This window comes from Ambystoma mexicanum, chromosome 2p (genome assembly GCF_040938575.1).
Source record: "Ambystoma mexicanum isolate Mex_15411 chromosome 2p, UKY_AmexF1_1, whole genome shotgun sequence".
NCBI classification, from domain to species: Eukaryota; Metazoa; Chordata; class Amphibia; order Caudata; family Ambystomatidae; genus Ambystoma; species Ambystoma mexicanum.
This window is the reverse complement of record NC_090923.1, coordinates 1,031,506,433-1,031,527,645: the sequence shown is the minus strand read 5'-3', so window position 1 is coordinate 1,031,527,645 and position 21,213 is coordinate 1,031,506,433. Positions and strand designations below refer to the sequence as shown.

General features: G+C 42.7%; 1 protein-coding gene across 3 annotated transcripts in view; it reads right to left on the bottom strand.

Moving 5' to 3' along the window:
- The window catches only part of LOC138567059 (enolase-phosphatase E1-like), a 293,308-nt gene that overhangs the window by 25,402 nt on the left and 246,693 nt on the right, over positions 1–21,213 (bottom strand). For 2 of the 3 annotated variants that reach the window (XM_069644896.1, XM_069644897.1), the window contains exons 9-10: positions 20,791–20,920; positions 19,031–19,096 (exon numbers count right to left, since the gene is read on the bottom strand). In XM_069644896.1, coding sequence (XP_069500997.1) covers positions 19,031–19,096; positions 20,791–20,920 — 196 coding nt within the window. The remainder of the gene's footprint in view (positions 1–19,030; positions 19,097–20,790; positions 20,921–21,213) is intronic. The other variant, XM_069644898.1, reaches the window with a different exon arrangement.

The following is a 21,213-nucleotide window of genomic DNA, read 5'->3' as shown; positions in this document are numbered from 1 at the left end:
ATCTCTAAAACGGCTCTTGGTCTCAGACTAGCCCCCACCCAATCTCTACAATCATGCGAATCCCTCACCGCCAAAATGCAGATTAATGAGTCACAATCCATTAACATACACCTCATATACAGACCACCTGGCCCTCTTGGTACCTTCGAGGAAGACTTGCATAATATAATCATGAACAACCTGAAACCCTCCACCCAACTACTTATATTAGGCGATTTCAACTTAGGATTCAACGACCAAACAGACAAAAATGCCACAGAAATAGCCAATACGATCAAAGCACTAGGACTTACTCAAAAAGTCTCTACACCCACCCACATAAAAGGGAGAATACTGGACTGGGTAGCCGACCTCAACTGCTCTGCCACTATCACATCCATCCTGCCTTTAGCATGGACAGATCATTCTTTGATCTCCTTTCTCTTATCCACTGTCAGACCCACTCCACTGGTCCGACCACGAGCGCCACCATGCCTAACCAGAAGTAATAAAAGTATTACGGTAGAAAAAATCATCCCCGCCATACTGCCTACTCTCAATACACTGTCTGATAATCTCGACCCCAGCGGCCTAGTTCAGGAATTCAACAATATTATGCTTACCACTCTGGATAAAATTGCTCCTATCAAACTCAGACCGAGCAAACCCATAGCCCACCTAAACAAATGGTTCACCCCACAACTCAAAGACCTTCGCACCCTAAAGAACAAAAGTGAAACAAACTGGAGACGATGCCCATCTAGCGAGAATAAAGCCAAATTAACTGTACTCTCCTCACTCTACAAAAAGGAAATCTGCCAAGCAAAACGTAACTCATATGACCAACGCATTGCTTGCTCAAACTCAAGCATGAAGGAACTCTTCTGCATACTCAAAGAACTAGAGTCCCCTATTGCTACCCCGGACGTCTGCACCAAGGACAAATCCTGGTGTACTGACATACAACAAGCCTTAGAGCATAAAATCGATACACTTCAGAACAAAATCCAATTAAAAAAGAAGGCTCTAAACTTACAGCACCTGCCTAACATTCTCCAGCCCAATGAGCCACCACCGGCACACAATGCCACATTCCACTTCTCAAAAATGTCCATCCTAGAGGTAGAAAAAATCATCCTATCTTTAAAACCCTCAAACTGTAAAGGGGACATCTGCCCTGCACAGCTAATAAAAGACGCTGCTAGAGAACTCTCCCCATTTATAACCAAACTGATAAATGCCTCTTTTGCTACAGGTACTATACCTGCCAACCTCAAGCAATCCTGGGTGCTACCACTCCTCAAGAAACAGACACTTGATCCCCTCATTCCCACTAACTATCGACCTATTACCACGGTCCCATTTTTACTAAAAATACTGGATAAAGACGCCTACACTCAAATACAGAAGCATTTAGAACTGCACAAACTCCTGGGCAACAGACAATCCGGCTTCCGTCCAATGCACGGAACTGAGACTGCCTTAATCGACCTTAAGTCCCAGATAGACGAACTAAGAGACAAAGGAAGGACGGTACTCCTGCTCCTACTCGACCTTTCCGCTGCTTTCGACCTGGTCAACCACAAGGTCTTATGTCGGCACCTTGACTCTGCAGCTCACTTCTCCACGGACGCTATCAAGTGGATCAAGTCCTTCCTGAGTGAGAGGACCATGAGAGTCTTCTCCTCCTCAGCATCTGCCGAGCCTACACCCATTCTATGCGGCGTTCCGCAAGGATCCTGCGTCTCGCCCACCCTATATAACATCTTCACTAAGCCATTGTTCGACGATCTGGACCAGCTGGGTGTCACCTACACTAACTATGCAGATGATACTCAGATTCTCCTACCACTTTCTGGGGATTACAGTGCGGACACGGGCCTAGTGAACAAAATTTACCTTATCATCCAAGCATGGATGGCCACACACGGCCTATGCTTGAACGATGATAAGACTGAACTAATAATATTGGGTTCGCAGGCCAATATTAAAAAACTAGATCAAGATTACTCTTCCTTCAATATTGACGGCAACACCATTAAAGTCTCCAAGGAAGTAAAAACCCTGGGATTCTACTTGGACTCCACACTATCCTTTGACAAACAGGTCAAATCCCTTACCTCGTCTACGGCTTACACATGCAAACTTCTTAGAGCTGGTAAACCATTCCTCTCAGACTATAGCTGTCTGATCCTGGCTAGAGCTCTTATACTCTCTAGAATCGACTATTGCAATGCCCTTTACATTGGGGCTAACAAATCCACCACTAATAAACTCCAAACGCTACAGAATAATGCCTTAAGAGCAGCCCTTGGCATAAATAAGAAAACCCACATCTCTGCCTTGAGACATCAACACAAATGGCTCTCCACATCCAATAAAATACTTCTAAAAACACTCTCTCTGACACACAAAGCTTTGAACAACGCGGCCCCCAGTTACCTCATAGACAAACTTCAGAGAAGAACTTCTCTCAGACCCACTAGAATGGGGAACACTAACTGCCTAAATATCCCCAAATACAAACTGACTACCATCGGGGGCAACAGCTTCACTGTTAAGGCAGCCAGAAGCTGGAACTCACTGCCCCAGGAGTTAAGAGCTGACCAACCATATCCACTCTTCAGGAAAAACTTAATAAAGCATATCACTGCCACCAATCCTTAGTTACCCTTCACCCTTCCCTGAGGACACTATCCTGCAATCAAGAAACAGTATACCTTGCTATACCCTCTCTTTATGTAAATACTGCTGCCCATGCATGTGTACTCATATAAGTTTTATATCCTAGTGCACGCACCTTTGATCCAGCCCTATTGTTCAAATTGTATATATCCTGTAATCATACTATACTGCCACAGCCCTACTGTTCATATTGTATATTTCCCGCATTCATGCAAACTAGCCACAGTCCTATTGTTCATATTGTATATATCCTGTCTGTAACCTGTGTAATCATGTAAGCCTTGCATTTCCTTGTCATTGCGCCCTTTTACTTACGAGTCTAGTGCGCTTAACAAATGAATAAACAAACAAACAAACAATATCATCCGTTCTCATGGTCTGCACAACCCATGCTGGGGCAACTGCCAGCAGGCAATCTACTTTGTGCAGCGGCCGCACTTTTTAGTGGTTCAAGTTTTAAAAAGTTAGAGTATTTCTTTCAGTTTGTGGGAATCCATTTCATTGCGAAAACTCAGTTCTACAAATACCAAACCGATTATCTATTTCCAGCCATTAGCGAAGCTTGGAGAATGGAAAAAATGTCTATTGAAAGTACATTCGCGGGCAAACGGTTCAGGCTAGCCGGTGATGGACAGTGCGACAGCCCAGGATTTTCAGCCAAATACTGCACCTACCACTTTCAGGACATGGAAAGTAAGAAAATTGTGAGTTCGGTGGTCGTGCAGGTGTCACAAAGTACATCCTCAGTGGCCATGGAGAAAGTTGGCTTTGTAGCATCATTGCAAGAACTACAATCGCGGGGAATGGTGATCGACCTGATAGCCACGGACAGACACGTTTCAATTGCCAAGACAATGAGAGAAGAGTACAAAAATATAAATCACCAATTTGACGTATGGCATCTTGCAAAAACAATCAATAAAAAAATGTCGGCTGCAGGTAAAAAAAAAGATATGCAAGGTATTTCACAGTGGTCCAAGTCAATCAGCAACCATCTTTGGTGGAGCTCAAAAACATGTGAAGGGTCGTTGGAAATTCTACTGGAAAAATGGCGGTCAGTAATGCTACACTGTAGCAACGTTCACCGCTGGACCACAAACCAACATTTCCACAATTGTGAACATGGCCATTTGTCCACAGAGGAGGCACGGAAGAAGAAGTGGTTGATTCCTTCATCACCCACTCACAAAGCCATTGAAAAGATTGTATTTGATAAAACTATAACAAGAGATTTGAGGGGACTCACGGAATTCTGCCACACAGGAGATTTGGAGGTGTTCCACAATATGTGCCTAAAGTACAGGCCAAAACGATTGCATTTTGGCATGGAGGGCATGATAAATCGGACTCTTCTAGCGGTCTTGGCACATAACCATAATGTTGGCCGTCAACAAAGTAGGACGACCGGAACTTTAGGGACGCTTCGCTACAATAAGGCCTTCACTAAAAGAAGTAAACAATGGGTGATCAAACCAGTGTTTGAGGATATGCAATATGAGTTTATTGAGAGACTTATTGTTGATGTCCTAGATAGGCACATACATGGAGTTGTGAACGAACCTGTGCAGGGGACAACTGCATTGCCACCCAACATTGCCTCTGTTCCATGTCCACCTAAAGCAGAGCTCATTGAGAAATACACATCACGGTTTAAATGATTGTAATTTGATTGTCTGTTCTCTCGAGTCTCCTCATGTTGCAGGCCCATTGAATATGTGTATTTTTGTAATGTGTAAATAAAAGTGATTGCTCAGTGTACATGCAATGTGTCTCTCCACCCTTGCCCCTCCCTTCACCGTGCAGTAGTGCGAACCACCCGGGTGTCACCTGTGACTTTGCTCTCGAGTCTCCTCATGTCGCAGGCCCATTGAATATGTGTAGCTATGTATTGTGTAAATAAAAGTGATTGCTCAGTGTACATGCAATGTGTCTATCCATCCTTGTTCATTTGCGCATTAAATTAAACCATACAGTAATATAAATCATTTTTCAAAAAATATAGAATGTCTCCGTATTTATGGTTCTCTGGGGCTGCAAAGCACGCAGACAAAATGCAAAGATGGAGTGTAAATTTCAAGTCCTGTGAGATGGCCTTACACTGAATGTAGCTAACTAGGAATGTGTGCTCGTTCAAAGTGAAGGTCAGCTGCTTTGATTTTTTGCTCGGGTGCCGGAATGGCCCACAACTCAGTATAAGGTTCTATTGTTATTTGACCTTGACAGGCCGGGACCATCCCGAAAGACTTCTTTTTGGGGGTGTGGTGCAATAACGTAAGAAACGATAATGAATACAATTTCAGAAACGATAGCCATTTAATGTTAGTTCATTAGAAGAAATAACGTCGGCATAGAAGGAGTGGTATTTCGGGGCTGCCCTACGCACAGACACAATGGAAAATGCAAATATAATGTAAGTAACTCTTTAGATGAGTTTATACCGCAATTTAATTACTATACAGTAGCTTTAAAGACGGGTTAAGTTGTACTTGTTCGTTCTATGTGGCATATTGTTTTGTACCACGCACTATAAGGAGAACCATCTCCTTTTACGGAAGCACCTCAAAACCTTCCTCTTTGCTTCTGCTTTCTCTCTCCCTCTCCCCTGCTACAACTGGTCCACTGTCTGCGACCACGGTCCTGGGCCCTTCCACTCTCCACCTGCACTGCTTCCCTGTCAACCCCTGCACTGGGAGACTGTCTCAGTATCCTACAGCCCCCCCTTCCCAGCACTTGTTCTGCACTTACCTTGCACTCGCCACCAGCTGGACCTATGTATTTATTATTTTATGCTACTTACCTTGTACTCCACTTCCCCCCTCCCCTTCCCCTTGCACTTTTACCTTCCCCCTACCCCTGCACTTGCGCGATCTGAATGACACCTGGCCTAGTAGGATCGTTGTCTGTCTTCTCCTTGTTCCCCCCCCTCCCTGCCTCGCCACGCCTTGAAACACTTGTGTATAGGCGCGTTGCAAATGCCATATTATATCATATCAGTGACGAAGTGGTCCACTGGCGCTCAGGCGGCTCTGAAAAAGGCGGAGGAGAGGGGGTGGGTTACTGGAAATGACGTATAATACCCAGTTGCACTGTCCTAGCTATGAAATAATTTCCCGACCTAATATATAAAATGAATAATTTTAATAAAGATCTGATGGTGAGACTAATTTCATTTTTTATGTTTTTAAAACAGGTACATCCTTCATTATTGTCTGTGTCACGAGTACCAGACACCGGCGGATGGCTTTAACAACCACCAGTTGCTTCTCCGCGTGAACAACGTTACCACCCTGACCATTTTATGGGACGATCGCCAAGTACAAGTATGCCCTTACGCGGTACTAATGGCTAGATGCAACATACATACCGTTGTGGTGGCCTAGTGCCTCGTTGTTGGAACAGCCATGCGATTATCAGTGCGACCGAAGAGCTTATTTTATCGTAAACCAACACCCTGTGTACTGCACACGAACATCGCTTGCCTCAAGACGAACTATTTTGGATCGAGAGCAAATAAAAATGCAAATCGCTGAATATTCTCTAAACATTTGATGTCAAATAAATGTACTTTACCAAATTTACAATCTTGCGGTTTGATTTAAAAGTACAGTTTCATATTCCGAATTGTGGCGCGCTGTGTTGTGAGCTGATCTGTGTTGGTTTCCGGGTTCTGTGTGGAGTCGCGTAGAAGACGCCTGGGCGCGTTTGCCTACGCAGCACAGTCACGTCACGGATAGAGGCGGGGAATATGAATGTTTTGATAAAGTCTGTTTCAGGGGCGGGGGATATGATTTAGTGCCGCAAACGCAGGTGAGCCAGGTCGATGGGGGGAAATGATAGGATTATCACAAAATGGCGGCTGATTTCGAGTGCGTTAATGGACGAAAAGTCGGGTAAGGTCCATAGGAAAGTTTTCTACGATCTACCGATTTATGCTTAAAAACACATGGCCGAACCGTAGGGACAATAAAAAAAAAGTCCCGGAACTATCCTTTAAGTAAACATTAATGAAGACCTTAGAGGAGTGGAAGGAGGCGAGGAGGGCCTCCCACCGGGTGCCACCATTAATGGGAGAAGAAGAGAAAGGAGAGAGCACAGACACCATATGTAGAGTCCATAGGTCTGGCGAGGGAAAGACAAAGAGGATGTCGTTGAAGGTTTCCCTGGAGGAGGCACTGGTATAGGTATAAGCGATAGGGAGGCCTGGGTTGGAGACCTGAGACAACACACCACGTCTGAGAGTCCTGTATAGTGGGGAAAAGGCCCAGGTTTCACAATGCAATTTTAAATACTTTCACAATGCAATTTAAATACTGGAGAAAACACACCTAAGTCTGAGAGTCCTGAATAGTGGGGGAAAAGGCCTAGGTTTCACAATGCAATTTAAAATACTTTTACAATGCAATTTAAATACCTGAGAAAACACACCTAATTCTGAGAGTCCCGTAGAGTGGGGAAAAGGCCTAGGTTTCACAATGCAATTTTAAATAATTTCACATGCAATTCAAATACTGAGAAAACACACCTAAGTCTGAGAGTCTGCTATGTGGCCAGGTTATTAGGGTAGAGTGAAGGCTCTATTCCTAACCCGGACCACTCCTACCATACTTAGTCGCTGCTGGTTGATGGCTGGTTACTGGCTTCCCCTGCTGACAACTGCAGACCTCTGTAGGAGCCGCCCTTTGCCTTGGGGCCCCTAGCCACAGGGGCTGCTGGTCAGAAGGCTGCCCTGGGAAGGTGAGTATTAGGTACCTACTTGCCCAATCAGGGTGAGGGGCGGGTTTGGAGGCTGGAGGAGGGAGGGAGGGAGAGGGAAATGGAGCTGCCGGGGACAATAGAGTGCAGAGGCCGAGTCAGGGCCTGGAACAGGGGGAAAAAAGAATGGAACAAGGCTGAGGAGGGTCACTGCTCACACAAACTCAGATGGAATGAGCTAGCAGGGAGTTGCACCTTGGGTACACCTGCCAAGGATATGGAATATCCAATCAGGGATGGGGCGGGCAGGGAGGCGGGAGGAGGGAGGGAGATGGAAACAGAGCTGCCAGGAACAACAGAGTGCGGAGGCCGGATTAGAGCCTGGAACAGGGGGCAAAAAGAATGGAACAAGGCCGAGGAGGGTCACTGCTCACAAGCACTGACCTGCTTCTCAAGATAGAACGAGATAGCAGGGAGTTGCACCTTGGGTACAGCGGACAAGGATATGGAATATCCAATAAGGGATGGGGCGGGCAGGGAGGTGGGAGGGGAGAGGGAAGCAGAGCTGCCGGGGACAACGGAGTGCGGAGGCCGGGTCAGGGCCTGGAACAGGGAGCAGAAACAATGGAACAAGGCCCAGGAGGGTCACTGCTCTCACGCACTCATCTGCTGCTCAAGATGGAACAAGCTAGCAGGGAGTTGTGCTGTGGGTACACCGGACAAGGATATGGAATATCCAATCTGGGTTGGGGGTGGGCCGGGAGGCAGAAGGAGAGCGGGAGAGGGAAACGGAGCTGCCAGGGACAACAGAGTGCTTAGGCCAGATCAGGGCTTGGAACAGGGGGCAAAAAGAATGGAGCAAGGCCCAAGAGGGTCACTGCTCACACGCACTCATCTGCTGCTCAAGATGGAACGAGCTAGCAGGGAGTTGCAACGTGGGTACACTGGACAAGGATATGGAATATCCAATCAGGGTCAGGGGGTGGGCTGAGAGGTGGGAGGAGGGAGAGGGAAACAGAGCTGCCCGGAACAACTGAGTGCGGAGGCCAGGTCAGGGTCTGGCACAGGGGGAAAAAAGAATGGAACAAGCCCCAGGAGGGTCACTGCTCACACGCACTCACCTGCTGCTCAAGATAGAACAAGCTAGCAGGGAGTTGCGCCGTGGGTACACTGGACAAAGATATGGAATACCCAATCATGGTCAGGGGTGGGCTAGGAGGCGGGAGGAGGGAGGGAGAGGGAAGCAGAGCTGCTGGGGACAACAGAGTGCGGAGGCCGGGTCAGGCCCTGGAACAGGGGGCAAAAAGAATGGGACAAGGCCCATGAGGGTCACTGCTCACACGCACTCACCTGCTGCTCAAGATGGCACGATGGTAATACAGTTTGCCGGTGACCCGGTGGATTTACCGCCAGGTTACTGGCAAACTCATATTGAGGCCCAATATATGTATATATATTTTGTAATATGTTTTTATTTCGTGTTTTAGGTTACCAGAGTGCCTCTTTCCTTCAAAAGCTTTAGTGTCACATTAATTATGGGGTGATCGAATCGGCAATAATACATGTACTGTTACTTTGAGAAGGATACCAGGCAATTGGGGTCGGGGTTGGGTGGCTGGTCCTGTTCGGCCCGGAATAGACATCTGGCTCTTGGCAATACCTTGAATACTAATGTTTGGCTACCAATGCCCAACATAAGACAGTAGTATCTTCCGAATTATGGATATTATAGATATGGGGTTATATTAGTCATTGGAGATTGTTGCTTAGATGTGCTGGTTCAATAAGCAGACAGAAATTGTTGTGGTCTTATGGTGAATGAGCAGTGTGATAGATGTTGCCTATGATCAGATATGTATGTATGTTAGGAATTTATATAGCGCATATCCATAGGAGCCAAGCAGCAAGCTGCATCTAGGCGCAGATCAAATTCAGAATAGCGTACCTACGTAGTGAGATCCCACAAATTTATATGAACAGATAAGTCTTCAATTTCTTCCTGAAAACGGCCATATACTCAATATGTTAAAGATAAGGAGGAAGTGAGTTCCAGGCCCGAGGGCCAGCCTCCGAAAAAAGTCTATCACCCAATGTGGTTTTAGATGAGGGAATCATCAACAAGCCCTGATCTAAAGATCGCAAACAACGTGTGGGTTTATAGATCTTAATTTTGGATGACAAGTAAACCAGCGCTACTTCATGAATGCATCTGAACACAAGACACAGTAGTTTGAATTGAATCTGCCGCTCAACTGGTAACCAATGAAGTCTGAGGAAGTCAGAGACTGATGATTTCCAGGGCAAGGAGAAGATCAGGCATACAGCTGAGTTTTGGGCAACTGCAAGGCGCTTTAGCTGATATTTTGGACTGCCTACCTAGAGCGCATTGCAGTAGTGCAGCCTAGCATTAACAAGGGTGCCCACCACTGCTGCCCGGTCATATTCATCCACCAGAGGAAGAATTGGTTTCAAAATCTTCAGCTGGTAATATACAGACTTAATAATCTGGTTTACCTGTACAGTGATAAAGGTACTCAGACGAAAACATTTGCGGAAATTGTAGTTGATCCCCCAAAGCCTTTGCAATCTCCGTCAGGGTTTAAGAAATGTAAGATGGAACAATTAGTGGAAACAAATGCGGCTAATATTGAGAAATTATTGTTTGCCTTTAAGGAAATTCAGTCAACATTATTGCTAGCCACTAAAGCAAACAATGATGCTGTTCAAAATACAGTTGAATGCCTTAAGCTTTCTTCTCCAGATAGTCCATCTGCGCTTACTGATTTACTTGTGCTCTCGAACAATGTGACTGATCTAGATTCGGCATGTGATAAATCAATTGCATCATTATTGTCTTGTGAAGTCCTCCCAATTGTCCTTACGAGAAAACAAAAAAGAGCACAACAGAGAGCTGAAAAAAGAAAAGGGGCCGACAAAAGACTCAAACAAAAAGTGGAAAAAAAATCTAAGAATCAGAGTGCTCCTAAACTTGACCGTCATAATTCAAACATAAAAGAAATATGTAATCTGTCTGGCGGGGAGGGTATTATTGACTTGAATCAGCTAAATGCGGAATCTAAAGCGGTGCTCAATCTCTCCGCACCACAGTCACTTATTCCTAATTTATCTGATTCATGTGTAAAAGAGGCTCGCCTAAAATGCAACAAACAAATGTGTAAACAGTCTCCTAAAAAAAAAAAAAATGCAAATGAAAAGTAACTCATGTGAGGAAACGGAATTGCCAACTTCGGTGCCCACACTCGAAGAGCCACATTTGACTGTAAAACAAGCTACGCTTTCTAACTTTTATCCTCTGCTAGCCACAAAAAAAACTGACAGAATCATTCAAGGTGTATGCAATGATGCGATTTCGAAAAGTCAACGAAACTCACCGACACACATGCCAAAAGTGGCTGTGTCCAGCTCGGCTGAAAATCCGAGCAGCAATGTTGAAAGTTTGGGGGGGGAAAAAGAGATTAATTTACTGATTGAAAACTCAAGTCGGGAAATGCAAAGTGAGAATTCAACACATATCCCTCCAATTGCGTACAGTTCCCCATCACGAGATAGCAAAAAGGTAACAGCTATGATTACCACAGCTGATGAACTAAAAGGATCTGTCGTAATGGGATGGGAGAGTAATGCTGAATTTCATGGTAAGGCAAGGCTAAATCGGTCTTATTTTATCTCAACTTTGCAAGCTGTCCCGGCCTTGAGATTGATAAGATCTAATGATATTGACTGGATCACACTTGCACCTGTAAATAACAATAAAATGATTTGCAGATACAATTCTCCACTAATCTTAAAATTGATCTGGGAACAAAAGGTGGATCTACTTTCCATAGGTCTAGTACCAACATTATTTTCTAATATTGACGACGCAGAAAGCTTCGTCAATACCCAGATACCTGCAGTTCAAACCCCCTCTGTATTGAAAGATCAAGGGGTAGCCTTGGACCTCGATGCGAATACTCTTACACAACTGATGGCAATTGTATCTGCTCTCAAGGGAATACAATCCGTAGGTACTACCGTAGTAGCACCTAGCTCTAACTCTGGAGTGCTAGGACGATCCTAGCTTGGGGGACCTTTTGATTGTGTCCTGGAATTCTTGCGGTCTTAACAACTTCCGGATATGGACCAATAAAGAGAATCGTCCTCAGCCGGATGTTGTTTTTTTACAGGAAACAATGTGCCGCTTTCCATTCTCAATTGAGGGTTTTCATGTTTTTTCACATGCGGCCTCGCAGGGCTCTACGGGACGGCCATCAGGAGGAATTGCTATTCTAATTAATACTCTAACCAAATGTGCTGCTAAATATATATGTTGCACTCAAGGTTTAATGGCTGTTGAATTAACACTTGCGAATCTGTCTAAAGATGTACTACTGTTAGTTTGTATTTATTGGAACAAATTGTCCTCCTCTCTTGAAACCATCATCGATGAAATAAATTTGCTACTAGTAGCAGCATTTGCACAAAATTCAGCTCTCAAAATAATTGTAGGTGGTGATTTTAATGCACTATGTTATGATTCATTACTAAGTAAAAGGAATCTGGTTCATAGCCATTCTCTCGTTTCTGTACGAAATGGACAAACTTGGCTTGAGTTTTTTTGGAATGGGACATTCAACCAGCTCCTGTATTACTAAATCAATTTAACTTTTCCTGGCATAGGGGTAATTCTAAATCTCTGATTGATTTTTTCTTTGTATCAACATGTTTATATCCTTTTATTAAACCGGTTATTATTTCTGACCCTGAACTTGGGGATCATATGTTAATTTGTTTATCTATTCAACTATCCAATGCTCGTTTTGATGCTATGCCTAGCTTAACTTTACTTGAATCTGATCGACATCTATTATCTATACGATGGAATCCGAAAGTGTGTTGCAAACTGCTGCAAATGATTGTGGAGGATCCGCTCATCACTACTAACTTCCGTGATTGCTATTCTTCTTTAAGCAAAGCTGAAGAGCTCAATATGAAACGTATCCAATTTCATCTAATAAAAATTGCCTTGTCTAAAAATTCCATAACCGAATCCAAAGCAAATCATATACATAAATTCAATAAGTTGGTTGCTGACTCAAAAAGAGAGAAGTATAAAAAATCAGGGAGATTATGAGATCTATGTCTCCCTCTCTTGGTAGGTCAACTACGCTAAATCGAATAAAACAAGCTCACAAAAACAGAATTAAATTTCTGAAAATTTCTATGCATTTTGCCGACAATCAAAATATGATGTATCATCTATTAAAATATAATACAAGGCAATCTTGGTCGTTATTACGCTCTCTAAAATCAGGCCAACAATCTGATCCACAATGCGTAATTTCTGCTGATGCGTGGACTAACTTCATAACACAAAAATTTAAATTGCCCGACCGTTTTTCTTTTGTTAAAAACCATCATCCAATGTTCACTTGTAATACAAGAGCTGGATGGACGGTTGATGACATCATTGATGTAATCAATAAACTTAACAACTCCAAAGCACCAGGTCCAGACGGGCTCCCCCCGTGTGTATATAAATCAGATCCCCTTTTTTGGGCACACATCTTAAAGATCCGGTTTGATCTGATCTTACAAACGGGGGAAATTCCTTCAACATGGCATTCTGCATACATAATACCTATCTATAAAAAAGGCCCCCCTGAATTGCCATGTAATTATCGCCCCATCGCACTTACTGATGCTTCATCAAAAATTTTCTCTCTTTTGCTCCTGCAGGAGCTTAAAACGCATATCATACACAATAACTTGTTCTCAATATTCCAGGTGGGTTTTAGAAAGTTCATTGGCTGTTCCTTGAATGCAACAATTCTTGCACATCTCTATGCACAGACGAAAAATGCACATATGGGGCCTGTGTATATGGCCAGTCTTGATTTGACGGCTGCATTTGACAGCGTAATCCGAGAAATTCTTTGGGCCAACTGATCGAGATAGGAATCCCTCATTCTTTGGTTGCACTGATCGCCCTGTTGCACCTCAAGACATCTTATCGAATTCGCTTAAATCGTAACGGTGCCTTAACTAATTCCATCAGCACCGAAATTGGCGTCAAGCAAGGATGCAATATGGCGGCAGTTTTATTCAACTTATACCTATATGGGATTGACTCTCTTTGGAAAGATCAGTATGTATTTCCAGCTAAGTTGGGTGCAATCAGGCTTGATTGGATCGGTTTTGCAGACGATCTTCTCATTTTTGACCGCACCCCGTTTGGCCTCCAGAACAAACTCGATTTATTTGCTAAATTCGCTCACAATCTGAATCTTACAGTCAATCCAACTAAATCTTCAATTCTTACCTTTTATGATGGGCGATGTAAAGCAAACAAATTCTCATGGCGCTTGCAAGGAGTCGAACTCTCTTATTCTTCATCTATTCGTTATTTGGGCTATCCACTGGTGGATTGTTATTCTTTAAGCATGTGGCAAGCATTCCTTAACAATAAAGCTAAAACTTTAGCCTCTCAGATGAAAATCATTTTTCATAAATATTGCTTATTTTCTTTATTACCTCTAATTCATTTTTATTTACTCAAAGTTGAACCCTGTTTATTATACCCTTTGGATATATGTTTATATGAAATTGATTCTATTCTCGATATAATACAGGGAAAAATGTGGAAGTTTGCTCTGGGTTTAGCTCAGTCCATACCAAATGTTCTTATTTGTCATGAAATTAATTTCTTACCTCTTTCTGTAAAAAGAAATTGGCGAAATATAAAAAACTATATTAAAATGCTGGATCCTCCGGCAAACTCCTTATATGTTAAATTAAATAAATTAACTGAAAATCCGAGTATTCACTCACTTAAAGTATTCACTAACAAATTAAATGTAATTATAAATGCCATTAATGAAACCCCCGAAAGTATGACCTTGCTGCTTCCTGCACATGAAAAAAATATGAACTTTACTTTTGGTGTAAGCTTACAGATAAAATGGGAACTTACCCATCGTACTCTGAATACAATCAATTTCGCAGAAAGTGGGGTGATCGTGCATTTTATTTGATTCAATTTCCCTCTGCGATTGGCAGAAAACTTCTAATACGTTTTCGTCTGAATCAATTTCGAACTCTATCTAAAACAAAAAATTGGAATAGATCATCTCAAACCGGCTCTTCCACTCTATGCCGTTTTTGTGAAGTCTGGGAGGCAGATGAAACACTTAAACATATGGTCATCGCTTGTCCCTTTTTTTCACCATCTCGTAATAGAATTTTTAATTTAAAGGCTCAGTTCCAAACAGATACTAGTATGGAAGCACTTTGGAATCGTTGCATGTGCAGTACTAGTTTGTCTTCTAATTTGAAATTGATAGAATTATTGTCAATTATTGAAATAAAACTGAATGAACTTGCTACACTTTCGGTATAAAGAATGTGAAATTGATCTGAATATTTAAGTATAAACGGATGAATGGATATTTTATTTTTATAAATCCTATGTATGTTTGAATTCATTGTTAAATTGCTATTGTATTGGATGTTTTATTCTTTATTTCTTTGTAATTAATTGTTGGAAAAAAATTTTTTTTGTAACTTTCATATTTGTTATTTCCTGTTTTAATGATTGTAAAGGTTTGTAGAAACCCAACACAATAAAAAAAAAAAAAAAAAAACAGATTGGATTGCCAGATACAACCTAGGGTTTTCACAGAGTCAGTAAATTTGGAAGCAATTCCAAAAAGAGTTGAACATGGTAGTATGGGGAAAATATTTCTCAGTTTGTTTTTAGATACAGGATAATCCAACTCCAGGTCTCCAGAGCTGGAATACTGGCAGGTGTTTAGGATATCCTTCATTAATATTCATGAGAAGAGTTTTGCATACATTTAAAATCTTGGTATGCAAATGTATCTCATGAATATTAATGAGGGGTATCCCAAAAAGCTAGCATGTTTCCATCCCTCGAGGCCTGGCATTGGACAACCGTGAGATACACCCATACTGTGGATACATTTGCTGGAATATGTGTTGGTGAGTGGGGGAGGGGTCCATCGGCTTCTTTTACCTCTGTGTAACCGTAATCTATCATGCCTGCTAAATGCAGTATGATATAACGAGGTCCGTGTATCCGTTTATTTCCTTTTTGACAGCCTAAAATGTTTTCTCCCTGCACCACTAGGCGTCCATGAACTTACTGTTGGCAGAGAGCCATAGAATGTATCTGTCTAAAGTAGGTCATCTCAATGCTCTCTATCGCTCATTCCCTTGGTCACCCCGGTATATCCCTATGTTAGCGATCTCAATGAATTGTGAGAACATCAGGTATTTGGCAATGTTTTTCACATGTTGGGAGTAGGTGGGGTTGCAATTTTGCTGTGTAACAGATGGGAGCACCGATCACCAAGATCCCTTTTTGCCATTTATGTTGCAGGGGAGGACATGATTGGGTATTGTTTTAATTGTGCAAAAGGGGGGGGGGTATTCTTTTTGTTATAGTTATAAATAACCTTTACAATGTTTAAGCATTGACTTTGTACTGAAGGCTGCTGGAGGAGGATAGGTGACTTGACATGTAGTATGTATATCTTATGTGTATACTTATAGATGTGTTCAATGGGCATCATTTGGCAAGGTACACACTTGGCAGGGGGTTCAGCAGTATTTCAGGATGGTGGTAAGGAGATGGATTACTTGATCTAATAGTATTAATAATTATTTTTTTAGATTAACAAAGGTCTTAATATTAGGTACTCACTAGTAGGATTTGTTTTGCTATTTCTTTCTTTTTGTTATTCATCTTGCTCACTTACATTTGAGTGATAGTATAATATGGCATCAGAGGGGAGAGTGCAGGTTCGTGCAACCTCAGTTTAAAAGATGACTCCTGATGATGTTAGTAAGCCAGTTTAGGTTTGACCCATAGAGTATGTGAATGATGGTTTAAAACCTGTTTACTGGAATGTTAACATCCTAAATAACTGCATAAAACAGAAAATAATCCCGCCCTACCTAGGAAAGCTGGGAGCACTGTGGCCTTTTTCCAAGAGATGCATTTAACTGAGGAAGAGTCTGTTAGACTCCTGAGAATGTTGGTTGGTCAGGTATTCACCTCAGTGTATACACCTTAATCAAAGGGGAGTAGTGATACTTTTACGTAAAAATGTCCCTGCATCAGTGGTCTCTTGTAAGACAGACAAGGATGGCCGTGTGGTGGTTGTACAGCTTAAGGAGCAAGAAACAATGATGACGATTTGTAAAATGTTTGCCCCATCAGTGAATGCTGAATTGTTTTTTAATGACCTAGGATGTATGTGGCAGAATAACGTGATTGATAACATTATTCTAGGCAGTGATGTCAATGAGGTTCATGACCCATTATTAGACAAAAGTGGTGGATGGAATTGTCACATTGCAAGAAGTTGAGGATGCAAAGTACTCAAAAGTCTGATGGGGGAATTAAAGTTACAAACACTTGGAGGCTAGAACATACAACTGCCAGAGATTATAGTTTTCACTCAGGGTCCCATGATGTATACTCTAGAACATATTTCATAGTGACCTCGGGAGGGGCGATGCAGAATTGGGGACATCCATCTTCAACACCATGCTCCAATCATATTATTCACGAGATTTGACTTGGGTTCTGGGTTTTACCCAAATATTTAACATAACTGCCAAAGACTATCTCTTACAGGCAAGTTTGGAGAAGGCCATTGGTGTACCCTTCTTTAAAGTGATAAGTCAGACCCATGCTGTTATCATACGGTGTCCCTGAATGACTCGTAAACCAAATGGTTTGGCAGGTTGTTTTTTCCTAGAATTCTTAATGGTTCCAAGCTAATGAAATTTTGGCTGAGGAACAAGATGGATTCCACAAAGGAGTCGTACTGTGGAACAAGTTTTCAACCTCAGGCTGATCTTTGATAAATGTGTTCTTGGCCACAAGTGCCCCATATAATTGGGCTTTATGGACCAGCTCATGGACCTAAGCTCAGCATTTAACAATGGAAATAGTCAGAAATTATGGAAATAGTGACCTCTTTTGGAACTACCTAGGCACTACATTCCATCCTGGTTGCCCTTCGCAATAGTCTTACTGCTAGTGTTCGTTTTACCCATTCCAGTGATTTGTCTGCAACTTTACAGCTGTGTCGTGGGATAAGGCAGGGGTGCGTATTATCACCCTTCTTATTTAACCTCTATATTAACTTGCTAATTGCTGAGCTTCGTGCTATAACCCCCTATAAACAAAAACTAGCAGGTATGAACATCTGTCCATTGGCATATGCTGATGATGTAGTTCTATTAGCCCCAACACCACGAGCATTACATTTTTTGGTTAACTTTTTCATGGAATTCATGGCTGCTTGAGACCTCTCTCTTAACATTGTTAAGTCAAAGTTAAGTCAAAGTTGATGTGTGTAGGCAGTCGTAGGGCAAACATTCTCCAATCATAGGTGAGGTCAGCAAACTGGAATGGGGTGATGAATTGCCCGACTTGGGTAACAGGTTTAAGAATAATTTGGAGTGGGGTGCCCAGGTATCAAGCTGTGCCATGAAGTTAGCACAAGTTAATGGTGCAATTTTGAGGTTTGGTAAGAGTTTGGGTGGGTGTACACTGGACTTAACTTGACTCATCGATTTACCATACTCTGTGTCGGTGGCCAGCTATGGTGCAAAAATCAAGGATTACTCATTTGCTGCCCTAATAAAACGAAAAATAATTTCCTGCAACGTTCCCCAATTATTTCCTGCCTCTTGACGTTTGCCTTGGCTATCTTACAGACTTGCTTCATTTTAACCCTGTAAAACTGTGTGTACGACTCTGGGACAGCAGTGATTGTCATCCTTCTCACTGGATCGTGAAGGATTTGATTGCATCTGATGTTCGTCACTATAGGCCCCGACGCAATTTCTGACCCCTTGTTGGGTCTTGCTGGGTTATTCTCTGACCCATCCACGGTGCTGCCAGTTGGTATGCTTGCTTTGCACGCTGACATTTTTCACCAACCTCTATGCAGCACCACAACTTTGAACTTGCTGAGCAGTCAGTGCAATACTGTGAAGCATGGTTTATGTCACTATACAGACATTGTTGTAGCTGGTTTCATGAACCACACAAGAGGAGTACTTTGTTCAACTTGGTCAATCATCTTCTGCTGGCCTCAGTATGTCACAGGTGGAATTCAAAGGGATATCCGTATGCACATGCGTTTGTGGTGCTAGCTCAAAGGGTGATGTAACACATTTCTTGTGTCCTATTTTAAATATTTTAAGAAAAATATTCCCCATACCAATACTCAGAGATTGTAATCTAAGAACTGAATTTGCTGCAAAGAGGTTCTGGCTTTCCTAATCCCTACCAGATAAGAATGTGGCTTACACTGTATACACGTCTATTAAGAATGCTTTGTCACTAAGCAGGAATGTTATTTTTTAATGTTGCGCTATAATATGTGCTTGAATGTGAACGGAGGCTAGCACAGGGGCAACGGAATGGTTTTGGAATCAAGATAATTCAGAGCAACAGAGGTTAAAATTCCCGATCTGGCGTTAGAAACTGAACTCAGGTTCGGTATAAGGCGTGTTATGAAAAACCAATTAAATAAAAATGTTGTTATTCATTTATTTTTTAATGTAGCTGTTTTGCTCTTATGATTTTCTAATTTCTCGAAATAAAGCTGAAGTGAAGCATTACACATACCTTTTTCTACACAGGCCGGGGAAGGCACAGGAGGTCAGGCAAAACAGTCTTTTCAGGAAACTTGTGCTGGTCGAGGAAAGACAGAGAAGGCGAGGCAGGAAGTCAGGCACTCTCAGAAATTCACGTGAGAACAAATTCACGTTTGCCGGAGATGTGGGTCACGTGTCTTCATAAACATCTTTACACGTGTGCTGACCTTACCTGTTGGTTTCAGCCAGAATACGCAAATAAATCCCCCTTTTTTCCCTGTACCCCTCAGTCTTGGTGTAAAATCCGTTTGCTATTTGCTAAATGCTAAGCAAGCTGTGTGTGATATAGCAGCCAGGGCAAATTGGTTTAGGCGGTAGCAGTTTGCTAAACACAACCGAAAGATCGCCATTTTCTGTGCTGCATGTTTCCTGGCACCACATATAAATGGGAATACGATTGTGGTAAGGTAGTAAGGGAGAGTAGGTAACACTGGAGTATGTGCAGGGCAAGGGAGGCGCGTTCGTACTAAGGCAGACCGGGGAGGCAGAGATGTGGGAATGGTAATAAGGCAATTTACGTACAACACGAGACTGAGGGGGAAAGGGCACTAGCAGTCTGAATTACAGGTGATGCAGAGATGTCATCGCAGGCAGTGCGTTTGAAAGGCCAGCAGGGTTGGGAACGAGTCAGCACATGCTAGAACAGACCCTGCAATGTGACGTACATTGCCCTAGCCCTGACGCCTCTCAGGAGCATCATATTTGGGAATCTGGTAACGATCCTTTAGGCCGACTGCCTCTTGCTAAGGAAATGGGTACAGGAAAGAGCAACGGGTGGGAGTCAGAAGAGGAGGGAGAGAGGCGCTTAGTGATGGTGGGCAGGCAGTGCTTCCGTTGAACTTTTGTGTAGAGCTAGTCCTAAAATCCCAGGCCCAGAAATGTGGAAATCAGTCATTTGTTTTCAGAAATGTACATGCTTTCATGCTTAAACTGTTGGGACTAAATGACTGTGACAAAACAAGTCAGTGGTCGGGTACAGGGCCAGGTACATTACTTCTGCCTTCTGGTTTCCAAGACTGGGAACCACACACGCAAGCAATTTGAGTTATAAAAATTCCATCTGCCTACATGGAGTAGAGGTTGGGCCTTCAGCATCTTTAATAATACTTCTGGGGCTTTAAAAATGAAAGTCCTTTTTTAAACATAGTTCAGTATAAAGGAGCCTTTGTTTTTATGGCCCACATTCTTTGTAGATTTTTGTGGCTTTGCCGGAAAGGGATTAATGCACAGCCTGGTTGTAGATGGACAGAAGGGTAAGCTATATTGGCAGGGATGTCATTTCACCAAAATGCCAGGCATAGCGGAAGTGACTTCACATGACCCTTGACCTCTGATGACATCATAGGAAGTGATGTCATTTGACACCACCGCGAAGTGACATAATGGAAAGCAATAGAACATGACCTTTTACCCCTTTAATGAGTCTAGCAATTATTGTATAGAATTCCAGAAAGACACATTATTTGTTATTCCTATTTTCTCTTATTTAGGGTCACTGCTCAAAGTGTTACACTTTTGTAACCACCTGTTTTTTTTGAGAGGCCTCAACTGAAATTCCAGCCACTCCAGAAACAAAGAGCCACAAAGACCCCTTTCTAGGGGTAGCAAGTTAGCCCACAGGGGTAGCAAGGGAAACCTCGGGGAGACCCCTGGCTACTCCCAAATGACGTCCCTGTATATGGGGGTTGGCAAAGACGACAGATACAATCTTGTGACCAAGTAGTAATGCACCTCTCTTGTGGCGGTCCACCTGTAGAAAGCAGTCTGGAAGCAGTATCTTCCTTATCTTCCATCACCTTGACTAGCTCCTGTTCTGGGTCCTGCTCTATTTGCTCCTGGCACACACCCTCAGGTTCCGCAGCTGTAGAGGAGTAAAGGGGTTATGCTTTAGTATTAGGTTGGCGGATTCAGGAGTGGGAGAAGGGAGAGTTCATTAAACTCAGTTGACATTAAAGGAATGGTTCGTCCAAAACCGCAGCGTTTTTAAAAAACATTAACGTTGTATTTATGTTTGCGGTCGCTTCAAAAGCAACCGCAAACATAAATACAACGTTTTTACAGCTGTGGTTTTATTTCTCAGTTTTCCGGGCTCCTCCAGCCCAGAAAACTTAGAAAAAAAAATGCAGCTAGTGCTTATTTAAAAAAAAATAGCAC